We start from the raw sequence: 15529 nt of genomic DNA on the forward strand, positions 1-15529 counted from the left end.
ATGAAAAATAAACATACGAGTTTCCAATCTGAGGAGGTAAAACAAAGGTTCTGCACTTCAAATCCATTTCTACAAGGCATCACACTTTTCTCCATACTTCTCCAGACTCTTCAGTGTAACAGCCCTTCCTGAATAAGTGCTACCACTTTTAAAAAGATGTTCTTAAAGACAGAAGCTTGCTATTTTGTTGTCTTTGATCCTTTCTGTCCTTACATGGCACTTGGATTAAGTGAAGGTGAACTCTGCAAGTTGATTCCCTTGTTTGACTGTCAACTGCTATGTCGGAGCGGCCATTCACTTTCAAGGAATTCCTAGTCACCTGAAAGGCAGAAATTATTCACAATTATTCACATGCACTCGGTGGCCACTTTATCAGGCACATCTGTACACCTCCTCATTAATGCAAATATCTAATCAGCCAATCATGTAGCAACAACTCAATGCAGAAAAGCATGTAGACATAGTCAAGAGGTTCAACGTCCAAACATCAGAATGGGAAAGAAATGTGATCTAAGTGACTTTGGTCATGGAATGATTGTTGGTGCCAGATGGGGTGGTTTGAGTATCTCAGAAACTGCAGATGTCCTGACTTTTTCCACACACAACAGTCACTAGAGTTTACAGAGAATGGTGAAAAAAACACATCCAATGAGTGGCAGTTCTATGTGCAAAAATGTCTTGTTAATGAGAGGTCACAGGAAAATGGCTAGACAGGTTCAAACTATCTGGAAAGCAACTCAAATAACCAAGCATTGCAACAGTGGTGTGCAGAACAGCATCTCTGAACACACACTTCAAACTTTGACGTGGACAGTCTGCAACATCTGAAGACCATGAACATAAACTCAGTAGCTACTTTATTAGGTAAAGGAAGTATCTAATAAACTGGTCACTGAGGGTACATTATTTTTGGTAAGTAGTTCTCATACCAGATGGTAAAATCTACTTGAATTAGAATTGCACTAGGTTCTTCTGTTAAAACAGTTTAATATCTGTATATGTCCTCACTTTCTATTGAGGTTAAATAAACACCAGGGTCTTCCTGAGCAATTTAAAGGTTAATTGGTTAATTGGTATGCTAAGTTACTCAACAGCTGCTGCTGTTTACGCAGATATATTACATATGTGCTTTCCTATAAACTGCTCATACCACCAGCGTATAAAAACACATTTATTTTGCTTTCTACAATTAAGTCAAGAATGCAGTCTCAATTTATTATAACAGCAAGGGTTAATTTATACATGTATCTAAAACAAAAAAAAAACAGAACAGAAATATACAACTGCAAATCTTGTTCCACTGCTTTCCACAATTTCTCTGCACTAAAACTAGAAATAGTTGCAGCTTGGTCCAGGCCATTTGATACAAGCAAAAATGGATTGCTGGATCTCACTGTCTCTGTATCTGGAGGCAGCTTATCTACTGATGTCTATTATAAACCCATGGACTCTCACAGCTACCTGGACCATACCCCTTCCCACCCTGTTACTTGTAAAAACGCCATCCCCTTCTCTCAATCCTCCATCTCCACCGCATCTGCTCTCTAATGGGGCTTTTTATTCTACAATGAAGAAGATGTCCTCCTTTTTTCAAAGAAAGGGGCTTCCCTTCCTCCGCCATCAACACTGCCCTCAACTGCATCAGTTCCATTTCACGTATGTCTGCTCTTAACCCATCCTCCTGCCACTCTACCAGGGGTAGGGTTCTTCCTGTCCTCACCTATCACGCCAGCCTCTGCGTCCAGCACACAATTCTTCAAAACTTCAGCCATATCCAACGGGATCCTACCACCAAGCACACCTTTCCCTGCCTCCCATTTTCTGCTTTCAGCAGGGATCACTCCCTATGCGACTTCCTTGCGTCCCACCCTACTGATCTCCCTCCTGGCACTTATCCTTGTAAGCAGAACAAGTGCTACACCTGCTCTTACACCTCCTCCCTCACTACCATTCAGGGCCCCAAACAGTCCTTCCAGGTGAGGTGACACTTCATCTGTGAGTCTGTTGGGGTCATATGCTGTGTCCGTTGCTCACAGTATGGCCTCCTATATATCGGCGAAACCTGATGTGATTGAGAGACCACTTCACCTGGCACCCATGCTCCATCCACTTGAAAAAGTGGGATCTCCCTGTGGCCACCCATTTTAATTCCACTTCCCATTCTGATATGTCTATCCATGGCCTCTTCCACTACTGTGATGAGGCTACACATAAGTTTGGAAGAACAACACCTTATATTCCGTTTGGGTAGCCTAATGGCATGAACATCGATTTCTCCAACTTCTGGTAATGCCCCTCCTCCCACCTCCTTCAGCATTCCCCAGCCCCTTTTCCCTCTCCCACCTTATCGCCTTGCCTCCCCATTATCTCCCTCTGGTGCCCCTTCTCCCCCCGCCGCCCCACTACCACTTTTCTTTCTTCCATGACCTTTTGTCTCATTTATCAATTTACTTCCCAGCTCTTTACTTCATCCCCTCCCCATCCAGGTTTCACCCATCACCTTGTGCTTCTCTCTCCCCTCCCCCAGATTTAAATCTACTCCTCAGCTTTTTTTTCAGGTTTCAGCCCGAAACGTCAACTGTACTTTTTTTTCCATAGATGCTGCCTGGCCTGCTGACTTCCTCCAGCATTTTGGGTGTGTTGCTCGGATTTCCAGCATCTGCAAATTTTCTCTTGTTTGTGAATGGTTTGTTGGAGTTGTTATTCTATGCTTTTGAAGTCTTTTGAACACCATTGTTATGCTTGCTACCTTCCAGTCAGCCGGAAATATGGAATTTTGTAAGATCGTCATCACTGTATCTTTTTGAAATGGGATGCAAGCTATTAGAGCAAAAGGAATTAACACATTTTGACTACTTTAATTTTGAGTATTTCTTATTTTTTAGAATCTTCATTATCATTAGATCTTTACTACTTCATTATTTATATTTGTGTCTTCCACAGTAAAGACAGATACAAAATCCTTGGTTAATACTTAAATCATTCCATTATTCTCCATTATATTTGCTTTTACCTTCGTCTTCAGTGGCTTAAACATCTTTTTACTATTCTCTTTTTACACTGTAGCAGATCTTAATCTTTATTTATTACATTTCTGTAAAACTTATTCTCATTCTATTTCTATTTCATCAGATATTTATGGTCATCCATTACTGACTCTCAAATTTAACAATCCCCATGCTTACCAACTTTATTGGGAGTACTTTTAACCATATTTTAATCTTCAAGCCTTTCTTTAAATCATTGGTTTGTATTACTGATCTATTCAACTAATTTTTGTTATAACTCTGAGTTTATATTTCTTAATGGAATCAGTTGAGAAATATAGTGTACCTTTAAACATTTGTTACAGGTTATCAACTTGAAGCAATTTAACCCAGTTCACTGAAGACGAATATAATTGGTTGGAATGAAAACAGCTGACACTTCTATGCTTAAGCACACTACATTTAATGTTGATGTACCTGAAAATGGAAGAGGGGTTGCCATACAGGTAAGGCCGATCAGAGCAGAACAAATTTTTCACTATTTCATTAGGAGTTTTAGGAGATTTGGTGCGTCACCAAAGGCTCTAGCAAATTTCTACAGATGTACTGTGGAGAGCATTCTAACTGGATGCGTCACCATATAGAAAGAGCTATAGAGGGCTATTAACTCAAGCCAGTTCCATCATGGACACTAGCCACCCCATTATCAAGTACATCTTCAAAAGGTAATGCATCAAAAAGCTGGTATCAATCATTTAGGAACACCATCACCCTGGAATGCTCTCTTCTCATAACTACCATCAGCAAGATGGTAGAGGACCCTGAAGACACACACACAACATTTTAGGAACAGCTTCTTCCTTCTGACATTATATTTCTGAATCTTCCATGAACACTACCTCACTGTTTGCTCTCTTTTTGCACCTTTTTTTGTGCATTTCTTATTGTAACATCCATTTTTTTCTGCATTGCACTGTTACTGCAAAACAACAAATTTCACAACATTATATCAGTAATAAACCACAGCAACAGCAGTTGGTCTGCTGCATTTCCACTTCATTCAATCTAGACAAATGAACTTTGCAAGAAATATCAGAACAGACTTGTTCAAAATTAATAGAAGCTACAGAATTACTACATATACTGTATGGTTTTCAAATGAGCTTTGGATTTATTTTCTATGTTACAGGCAGTGGAACTCTTTGATTTGATTCACCTGTGAATCTTTATTAAGCAATGTATACAACCACATGTAAATTTTATTCAACTCTTTCATCAAACACAGTTTAACTGGAAAATTGTAACTGAGGCACTGCTTATCATTTCAAAATGCAATGAATTTTATTAACTGAATTACCTGCTTATATTTGATAAATTAAGTTTAATCATGTACTTACCCTCATCACTATCTGATTCCATAACAAAGAGTGGTCTACAATTTTTCTGGGAGCTGTGTCCTTCCAGTGCTTCAATGCTGTTGAAGATCCTGAAACATTTCCGACATATGTGTCGATCGTTTATTACATTAACTGCATTCTCATGTGACGTGGGAGACTGGTTTATATTAGTAGCCAACTTCCTTCGTTTTGGCATACTGATATACCTTTCATCCAGGTAGCTTGGTGGCTGAGGCCTATAGTACTTGTGCTGCCTGCCACCGCTTTCAGATTCTCCCTTACTGTTGCTATTATTCTTACTACTACTGCCGTTCTGTTCTTGATTGGAGGATGACTGCAAACCTGAAGGAGTCTTGTTTTGCTGTGACGGGCAGCCACTGTTTTGTGACACTCCTGTAGCTTGTTCCCTTAAAGCTTCTTTTGAAATGCTATTATTCAACACTGCTGATGTAGACTCTGATCTTGAAACATCCATTGAAAGACCGGTCTTATCCAAATCAGCAATGCCATCATTTGGCATATTACCTGAGGAAAGTGTATCTGCATTTGAATTATTGAAATTCCCTTTTAATTCATCATGTCCGTTTATAATTTGTTCATTATTAATACAATTTAAATTGCCTGAATCAACAGTCAACAATTTTTGTTCCAATTCAATGGAAGCATGTGGAGTATCATTAAGTGTGCCTGTTTCATTTTGATTTCCACTTTGCTTGCCAGACAAACTGTGAAGATAAGTCTTTGGTTCTAATAACTCTTTCCGTGACTTCCACGATGGAACTGGGAATTCCACAACGTTCTGTTCATTTTCCAAGCTCGCATCTTCATTTGCCTTTGCTTGATGGCTTAGTATTTTGTTTGCTTCAGTTTTACTGCCGTCACAATCTGTGATGTGAATAGGTTTGCTACTTAAGTAATGCTGTGCCTCATGTTCATAAAGCACATCAACTCTATCGAACAACTTGTCACAGTCACCAAAGCTGCACTGTGCTTGAAAAACTTCATGACTTTTAGAATGGGTTAAAAGCTCTGAAGCTGATTTAAACCTCTGACTACAACCACACTGTAAACAGAAGAATAGTTTGGGATACACGTGCCTTTTTAGATGGTCAATTAAATGTTGAGAGTGAATAAATTTTCTTTGGCAATAACGGCACTTCCCTTTATACCACTCCATCAGGTAATCTCGTACATTTTCATCGGAGGAGTGAAATTTCCGTGCATGTTTAATCAAAAAATGGATCTTAGTAAATACCTTTGAACAGCCATGGCTTGGACAATTAAGGAAACCATCACTTTCTGTATCATTTCCTGTTTTTTCTTTTGACATAGTTTTATCTTCTACCTGTTCTTGTTTGCATAGAGCTCCATTATGTCTGTGACCTATTGAATTTTGCTTGGCAAGAAAACTGCTCTTCATTTTCTTTTTGGTTGGAACAGCAGACACATCTGAAGCAGACTCTTCTTTTACCACCTGAGCACCTGTAGCATCATCAGCAGCTGTATCAGGAGCAACATCTTTGTTAGGATCTTCCTGAGTTTTGAAATTTTCATTCAGTGCTCCATCCAGACCAGCTGAACTGTGTGGCTCAATTGGAAGATCAACAATTTTAATATCTTCTTTTTCTGTAAACGTTTTAGAGCAAGTCTGTTCATCTGCATTTGCAGATTCTGAAGTAGTTGATACTTTTGCATCAAGAATCCCATTTGTGAGAGGATCGGTTTCCTGCGTGTCATTGGCAGCACTAGAAGATTGAGTATTTTTGTATGCAGCAAGTTCTTGTTTTTGAATCTTCCTCAGATGAGTCTTTAAATGCTTCAGCATTTGCCCCCTCAATCTGAACTTCCTTGCACAAATGAGACAAGGAAAGGCACCTTTTTGCTGATGAACCTGTGCATGTCGCATAATGTGTCCACCAAGGAACTCTTTTTTACACAACACACAACGATGCATCACGGCACTGTGGCCGTCTGCCCGGGACGTGCCTCGGCTGAGCAGCAGCCTATCGGGTTTCTCCGTGGTCTTGATATCTGTGGTGCTATTAACTGACACGTTGTTTCCAAACTTTACAAGCAAATCTCTTCCACGAGCTTTAATTAAGGCCACTTTGCCACGCATTAGAGCAAGACAGTTTTTCTTCAAAATCCGCCAGTCCCAAAATTCTGGATCAAAAGGCCAAGTGTTCTTTAAAACAAGCAGCAGCTCGCAACGAAGGAAGCTTGGAACTGAGCTGGTATCTTCAGTGTATGGCTGATCTGGCTGACTGTATAGATTTTCAACAGCATGAAAAGTTTCTAATGTACACTCAGAGAAAAAAACTGTAATAGTGCATGCTCTACAGAAATCCAAATCATTTGGCAGCAGATATGACAGCGTTTTACACACTAAAGTTTTTGTATTTGGTTCATCTTGATAATCCATCCGTAGAGCACGTGCACAGAGCTCAACGCAGAATTGCAGACCTTCAGCTCCAACCTACAATGTTTCAACATTACATATTCACAAGTTTAGAGATATTCACATTACAAACAAGACAACAAATGTAAAATTATCTAGTAGCAAAAGTATATTTCTCCATAGACTTCCAATGAGACACTGATTTATATCATCATATAAAACTATTTCAATAAGGAATAATGCTAGACAGTTTAAGAAGAGTAGTACTATTGTTATACCCCCAATACACTCCACTAATGAAATAACTTAACACTCTACAAACCAGTGAAGGACAAAATTTTCTTCTGAACAATTCAACCATTTAGCACTCAAAATAAAAGCTCAAACAACAACCAAAAGCTTCCACAAGAAATAAAGGTTTAGGAATTCAAGAATCTAACATGCAGACATTAAATTAAAAGGACCTACAGTTGTGAAATAAGTAGGTCATAAAGTTATCACCTACAGGGTATGCAATTATCATGCTTCCCTGGAATGTTGATCACAAAAGAAAAATCTCCAAATCTCCAAAATAAACAAGTGCATATTAGTAGGCATTGTTCATTACAATTAAGCTGAAGGTGTCACACAATAGGATCAATTGGATAAAGATGTGTGATTCAATTCCACAGAGCAACTTTGCCCTTAATATCTGAAATGAGGAAAAAATAATTCTAAATTTAAAAGTAACAATTGACCTCATATCAATTTCAATCTGCAAAAGACAGTTCCAAAGTTACAGTTCAATTTACCCTAATGCTTTCCCCCAATACAGGTTGAATACCCCTTATCTGAAATTCCAAAATACAAAACTTTTTTGAGTGCTGACGTGATGTCACAAATAGAAAATTCCACAAGGCAACAGGTTCCCATGCAATGCGCACACCACAGAAGTTTCTGAGAATTGATCACAAATGCAATGGACAAAATTAAATGAAAAATAGAAAAACACTGCATAGTGAAAAATAAAAATCTCAATCGTGTATTGAAAGAGTTGATTTGTCAGCGTCAGAGTAAATATATGCCACTAAACAGTATGCTGAACATGAAGCAAGCAAAGATCTATCATGATGAACTGAAAATTGAAGGTAATTACGAATATTCAGCAGGCTGGTTGCAGAAATTTGAGGCTATGTCCACACTAGACTGGATAATTTTGAAAACACCGGTTTCAAGTAAAAATGACAGGCATCCACACCAAGCGTTTTTCAAAATATCTCTGTCCACATTAGAACGGATATTTGGGCGAATCTCCACCTACTGGGTATGCGCAGGACACACAGAAAACAAGCGAAGAGGAAATGGTATACTTGGTGCGCATTTGTCCAGTTACAGAGTAGAAAAACTTCAAAGGAATTGCTGTTGGCTCTCGCGCAGGAGGACTTAAAACTAAAAAACAACAAATACTGGAGCGTGTGGAGGCAACCGATAGAGAGTTCATGGACAGTATGACCCGGCTGACGACGAACATTAAGAATCTGACTAACTCTGTTACATTAATAAAACACCTTGTTAAATGTATAAAACATGTCTGCATCAGTGTTATCTTGTATTTCCATACAACGTTACATTAGGCTGTTACACATCTATTGTCAGAGAAGTACTTGCATAAATAGGTAAACCACCTTCATACAAGCAAGGACAGAAAACAGGGCGAAGTGAGTATACTTACTTATTCAGTAAGCTATGGGTCAAAGTATTTGGTGAGTACATTTCCAACTCTTCTAGCTTCAGTCTGGTTGCTGTCTGTTCTGAAATTGTTAGGTTGTGTTCAAGAAAACAATGAAACGCCACGCTGCCGCCATCTGTTCCGGCACGTCATGACAGCGTTTTTAAATAGTCAAAAAAGCTCACTTTACAATTTAACTCTCACGCTGTTCACACCGACTGTGCGTTATAACAGCCATCCGGCAGTGCTTGAGCAGTACCAAGCAGAAGCAGAAAAAGCATTGTTGTTGTGGTGTTGTCATGACAGCATTTTTAAGTATCTCCGTTTACCCCGTCCACACTACAATGCGAAACAATTGTTTTCAAATTTACACACTCTGGAGAGTGTTTTAGAAAAGCTCCGTTTTCGGGGGATGAAAACTCCGTTTCAATGTGGACGGAGGGTCAAAACCAAGAGAAAAAGCTTCGTTTTCAAAATTATCCGGCGTAGTGTGGACGATTTTGGAATAGAGAAAATAACAGAAATAGGAAATGAAATCTATGATCATGGGGAGATACCTGATGATTTAAGTAAATCAGTGTTCATCACACTTCCAAAGAAAGAGGAAGCAACAGAATGAGGTACATCGTACAATAAGCCCGATGAGCCACGTGGCAAAAATTATTCTCAGAGTAATCATGATGAGAGCAAGGCGCTGTATAAAACCAGAAATCAGTAAAGAACAATGCGGCTTTGTGGAAAACACTGGAACCAGAAAAGCAATTTTCATGCTACGGATGATCTGTGAGCAAGCCATCCAGGTACAAAAAGACATCTACCTATGTTTCATTGACTATACAAAAGCTTTTGACACTGTCAGACAGCAAGATCTTCTGGAAATGCTTCAAGATCTTGACATAGATGGGAAAGATATATGTTTCTTAAGAAATTTATACTGGGACCAGACAGCATCCATCAGAATAGAAGGAGAAGTGAGTGAGTATGTGAATATCATGAGAGGAGTCAGGCAAGGGTTGTGTCTTTTTGCCAGACATATTTAACCTGCATAGAGAAAATATCTTGAGAAGTATCAAAGACATCAAAGGATTCACAATTGGAGGTCATAATATAAATAACATCAGATATGCTGATGACATCGTACTAATAGCTGACTCAGAAACAAAACTTCAAGAACTACTCACTATAGTGGCAGCAGAAAGTAATAGCAGAGGCCTCTCAGTCAACACAAAGGCGACAGAAAGCATGGTCATCTCCAGAACGACAAACATCCCACAATGATCAAAATTGGAAATACAAACATCAAGCAAGTCAACAAATTCAAATACCTTGTCAGCCTAATAACAAGTAATGGCAGGTGCGACACAGATATCAAATACAGAATAGCAATGGCGAAAGAAGCTTTCCAAAAAATGAAGCCCATATTAACAGACAGAAAGATGAGCACGTACACTAAAAACATAATACTGCAGTGCTACATTTATTCTATCCTGACTTATGGAAGTGAATGCTGGACCATTTCTCCAGCAATGGAAAAAAGACTAGAAGCAGCTGAATTATGGTTCTACAGGAGAATGTTAAAAATATCATGGACCACACACACATCAAATGAAGAAGTTCTGAGAAGAGCCCAAGCAGTTCGATCACTCATACCAACAATAAGAGAAAGACAACTCAGATTCCTAGGACACATTATGCGGAAAGATGAACTGGAAAAATTCATACTCTCTGGAAAGACTGAGTGGAGTAAACCTAGAGGAAGACCTCCGATTATGTACATCAAAAGCATAGCCAGGTGGCTACACATCGAGGAAATGGAAGTCATCTAAAAAACGAAGGATAGATCTATATGGAAAACCATGGTCACCAAAGTCTGCATCGGATATGGTACCTAGACAGACAGTGTGGAAGTAGCCTAAGAAAAGGCACAGCATTAAATATTTAAAGATTTGTGGTGATAAAGTGTCTACTGATCACAAAGCAGCAGAGAATTTCATCGATGAGGTTGCCAAGGTCATCACTGATGAAAATCGAACACACAGAATGGCTGCATCAGTACATAAGTGTGACGAACATAGACTGCTTATCGGTAACACATACATTCAGAGTCAGAAATAATGGTGATTCCAAGCCATCTTATTACATATTCCAAAATCTGATAAAAATCTGAAATCCAAATCACTTCCGGCTCAAACATTTTGGATATGGGTACTCAACCTGTATTTTCAAAATTCAAAACACAATACAAATTTTCCAAATGCAAGAGAACATAATTCTGATTTGTGTAACACCTCATTCTAATTCAAACAAAACTGTAATAAATGTTTGCTGCTTTCCCTCTACAGCTCATATATTCTTCCTGTGGTGTACACAATTAAACAATGTATTCAAAGTATGATTAATAGAGCTTTATAAATTTTAGCACAGCAACTCTTAAAATATTGCCCACCAGAAATCAACAATTATGTGCTTTGTCATGTTTATTAGGTACACCATCTCTTATTCACTGCAGAGGATGATCCAAGCTTAATAAAATAAAACTATCCAAAGTAATAAACTTAAAATACACAACCTTTCATTTACAATGCAGCGCAGTAACTCACCTCATTCTGAATAACCCTGATAAAAAGAAAGATATGGTTGACATTTCTGGATGTTAATAGAAGGTGATGACACTTCGCTAAAAAGTGTTGCTTGGATGCATCAAGTTTCAGCTGCAGCTTACTCCATACTAATATCAACTCCCTAAGTAAGATGAAGTAGATATCATTAAATTACAAAGTTACTGTGGGATAATTACATACTTATGTTAACTAAGTGGCATATCATTTGAATGTATCTGGTTTGGCATGCTCAATTAGGACTTAAGCAAGTAATTTAAAGGAATACAACTTTTCAACCCAATTGTTGTTCTCCATTAAAAAAAAACAAAAGTTAATAATTCTACAAACCAATGCACAGGGGAAATACCAAACTCAAGTTTATTGAATGACTATGAAATCATTTGGCTCAGCGACCTTTAGAAAGTACGAAGAGTGATTGATAAGTTTGTGGCCTAAGGTAGAAGGAGTCAACTTTAGAAAACCTAGCACATTTATTTTTCCTACATTTATACACTTAGTCCAGTGGCCGTGGCACGGATCCCTTCTTTGTAGAAGTTGGCGTCTTAGACCTCCATGAAGTGGTTCAAAGCAGGGGTGATTGATAAATTTGTGGCCTAAGGTAGAAGGAGATGAGTTATTAACTTCAAACTTTCTGCATAATCACTCAAAGAGTTGAACTGCATGTGCAAGTAATAAGAGCTGTAGAACTAATTTCCTTCTACCTTAGGCCACAAACTTATCAATCACCCTGCTGTGGACCACCTGGAGGTCCAAGACGCTCTCATTACATGCATATGCAGTTCAACTCTGAGTGATTATGCAGAAAGTTTGAAGTTAATAACTCATCTCCTTCTACTGTAGGCCACAAACTTATCAATCACCCCTGCTGTGGACCTCTTCTACAAAGAAGGGATCCGTATGCTCCACGACCACTGGACTAAGTGTGTACATGTAAGGAGGGGACTAGGTTGAAAGATAAATGTATTAGGTTTTCTAAAATTGACTCCTTCTACCTTAGGCCACAAACTTATCAATCACCCCTCGTAAATTTTGAATAGAGAACTATACTCAAGTTATAGTGGGAAAGTGTAAACAAAAGTCTGGGGAATAAAAATAATGGAGACTTGGTTCAGGCTATTTCTTTACATAGACTTCTCTGAAGTCTGGGTTTTCCTTGAATGGATCTGGCAATCCACATTCAGCAACTACGTTCCCCAGCCCCGCAGACTGAATTTGCATGCCAACATGCTGGCTCAGCCAGACAAGGAACAAAGTCCTTAGCAACAACAGGGCCTTGAATGATGTCAAAGCCATCAAAAAAATCCAGTGCTTCTAAATATCCATGACATTCAAAAATGTTAAAAATTAAATAACTTTAAAGCTTTAAAAATCTGAAAATGAAATTTATCCTAAAGCATTTAAAATGAGAGCTCACATTAGTTTCTGACAGAAATGCAACCACTATTCGAAGAATGGGTAAATGGATCCTACAGAAGGACTAACTGTCAGAATATTCAAAAGCAGATTTCCTTACATAAATGCAAATATAAATGTTGAGAAATCTTAGTAAGTCCCCATGAAACTGTTAGTAAACTTCAGTTTTTCATGGTTATATTGCGGTTCTGAAATGCACTGGCACTAATCTGAAGAAATGGTGGGACCATACGAACATGCAGAAAAAAATCTGGGCTAATACTACATTATCTATTACTTATGATATCACAACAATCACAAAATTCAAACGTGTGTTTAAACAACATGAAACATAGTAATTAAAAAAAGATTACTGACAAATTCATTCAAAACTAAACCACCTAAAATATTGAAGTTAATAACACAAAAAATCAAATTTATAGCAATTTACATTATTAAGGCTGAGCAACACACACAAATCTCTGGAGGAACTCAGCAAGTCAGGCAACATCTATGGAGAGGAATAAAGAGTCAATATTTCAGGCCAAGGCCCTTCATTCCTCTCCATAGATACTACATAATGTTGCTGAGTTCTTCCAGCATTTTGTGCAAGTTATTCTGGAATTCAAGCAACTGCAGAATCTCTGACGGTTATTAAAGCTGTTTCCCCATTAACTAAAATAACCTGACCTGAATTTTTTTCTGTTTTTTTACATAACAAATAAATTTTAGTTTTTTTAAATGGAATCCAGTAAATAATAGCCACAGATCAGAAATTGATTACAAATAATAAATAACTAATTTTAAAATGGATTTACAACATGTCCATACAAAGCAAGGACAAATATAAGATGTAAACAGATCTAAAATTTAAACGGATTTAAGATCCATTTAAAATTTGCTTACTATCTGGAATGGCGTTTACAAAGAAAAAGAATATTTACCTTGTACAATACATATCTCCATTTCTTAGCTGCTGAGTAAGAAAAGCCACACACAATATCCACGACAATTCCACTTGCCCTTCTGAATCCAGTCTGCAAATAACATCAAGGGCTTCCTGGCAGTCAATTCTAGAAATCTTTGAGGGAAAACAAATGGAAAAAAGTTAAAAAAACTCATATTCCCCTAAAATTTGCAAAGTTGTGCAAACAGCCAAGAAAACTAATTGCAATTGTAAAGTGCATCTTTCCTTTGAAATATTTATCTTCCTACTCCTTTCATAGTCACATCTTCTGACAAAAATACATCACAATGTATGTTAAATTTAATAAACACTTTTTTTGTTGATATTTACAAAATCTCATACAAATCCTTACCTCCTGCAACATGATTTCTTCTGGGAATGAACGGCATAACCATGTTAAAAATAAGTGGAGAAAATACTTGTTTTTGCCAGTTTGCGGGTGATTCACACAGTATTTGGTCAGCGTCATTGCTTCTTTGATATGCTTATACTTCATCAAGTATTTCACTCTATATTCAAAGAACACTGGAGATTCTGATCCCAAATATTCATCTACTGTAAAAAGCACACAATAGACAGGAACACAAAATGAAGTCCACCAGATCATTCCTGTTAGTCTAATTCTATGCAGTCAAATCAATAATGAAAACGCAGTTTCAGCAAATATAACAATTTATAACACTGGTACAATATCAACATCAATGAACCTATTTATAAATTCTTCAATTTGACTTATGTGGTACATGCCATGAACTAATATTTCTATAAAAAGAAATCAATGCACGTTTCCATGCAATATTCAAGTTCAAGTTTAATTGGCGTTCAACCATACAACACAGCCAAATGAAACAGCGTGATTCTGGGACCAAGGTGCAAAACACAGTACCATCAGTCACACATAGCACATACAAGCCAGCAGTAAAATACAGTCACACAAAAAAGACCAAGTCCCTGAGTCCATGAATGTTGCAACAGTCTGCAGTTGAAAACATCTTGTCTTCTGCTGAGCAAACACTGAAGAGCAGCACCAACTCCAGCATGTACACTGTGTGCTGGCTGCCAATGAACCATTGAATTGGACTTGCAATATTTCACATTAATGTCCAACAGGGTCTTGCAATCACAAGAAAAGTGACTAAGACAATCACTCGCTGTTAGACTGCAACACCTCCTTTACACACCCATTCTGACGCAGGCAGCAGCATGACGCGCACCAAATCCTGCTCATTCAGTTTTTCTGCATACGGGCAACTCGCTGATGGGGTAGACCTGCAGTACTCCAAGTTATTAATGTCCAGCAGGGTTTTGCAATTGCAAAAAATACATTTATAAAACACAGTATTTTTCCAAAGTAAATTCACACTATGAAAGCAAGGCAAAGGATGTGTCAACACAACAGCCCTACCATGCTTATTTAAATATATTGGATCAGCAGATGGAATAGCAGATGGAACTGTAAAGCAAGTTGATCATTGTTCTACAGTTGGCTGAAAGATGGAAAGAAACTGCAAATGTGCAATCGTTACAATCCATTTGATAAAATGACATTTTTGGCAATACAGTTCCTGACAGTTCTTTCAATTTGATAGATTGTTGATGGCATGCCACTATAACAATTAGTATCCTATACATCAGAATTGTTCTGAAGATAAAGTTTTAATACACACCCCTTCGAGAAACTACAGTTAAAATAATATGCACATGTGAACACAAAAACATTTTGGTTAATTGTACACTTAAAATACAAAACTGGATGTGCAACTGCTTATTCAGATTTTTTGAACAATTTAAACAAAAAGGCAGAGTAAATCAAAATGATTTTAACTTGCATGAATAAATATGCACCATCCCCAAATACTAAGCAGGCTTGTCATTAAATCCAAATAGTTGAGGCAATTCCCTTTGCTGCTTTAACCATGACTGCTTACACTTTCAGGGAATTTTAATTCTGCACAGCATTGTTACTTTTCAAATTTTTAGTTGAAAAGCTGGGTGCTCAAACCTTTGGAAACGATTTTGTTTTATTTTAGAAGAAGCTGATTTTAGGAGTTGAAGTTTA

General features: G+C 37.8%; 1 protein-coding gene across 1 annotated transcript in view; it reads right to left on the reverse strand.

Annotated features, from left to right (window-relative positions):
• Positions 1–231: 231 nt before the first annotated feature.
• Positions 232–15529, reverse strand: part of LOC140198898 (zinc finger protein 654-like) — a 59002-nt gene continuing 43704 nt past the window's right edge. The window contains exons 5-9 of the mRNA XM_072260107.1: positions 13823–14025; positions 13448–13584; positions 11091–11232; positions 4385–6860; positions 232–319 (exon numbers count right to left, since the gene is read on the reverse strand). Coding sequence (XP_072116208.1) covers positions 312–319; positions 4385–6860; positions 11091–11232; positions 13448–13584; positions 13823–14025 — 2966 coding nt within the window. The 3' untranslated portion in view covers positions 232–311. The remainder of the gene's footprint in view (positions 320–4384; positions 6861–11090; positions 11233–13447; positions 13585–13822; positions 14026–15529) is intronic.

Source organism: Mobula birostris, chromosome 6 (assembly GCF_030028105.1).
Source record: "Mobula birostris isolate sMobBir1 chromosome 6, sMobBir1.hap1, whole genome shotgun sequence".
In the NCBI taxonomy this organism is placed as follows: Eukaryota; Metazoa; Chordata; class Chondrichthyes; order Myliobatiformes; family Myliobatidae; genus Mobula; species Mobula birostris.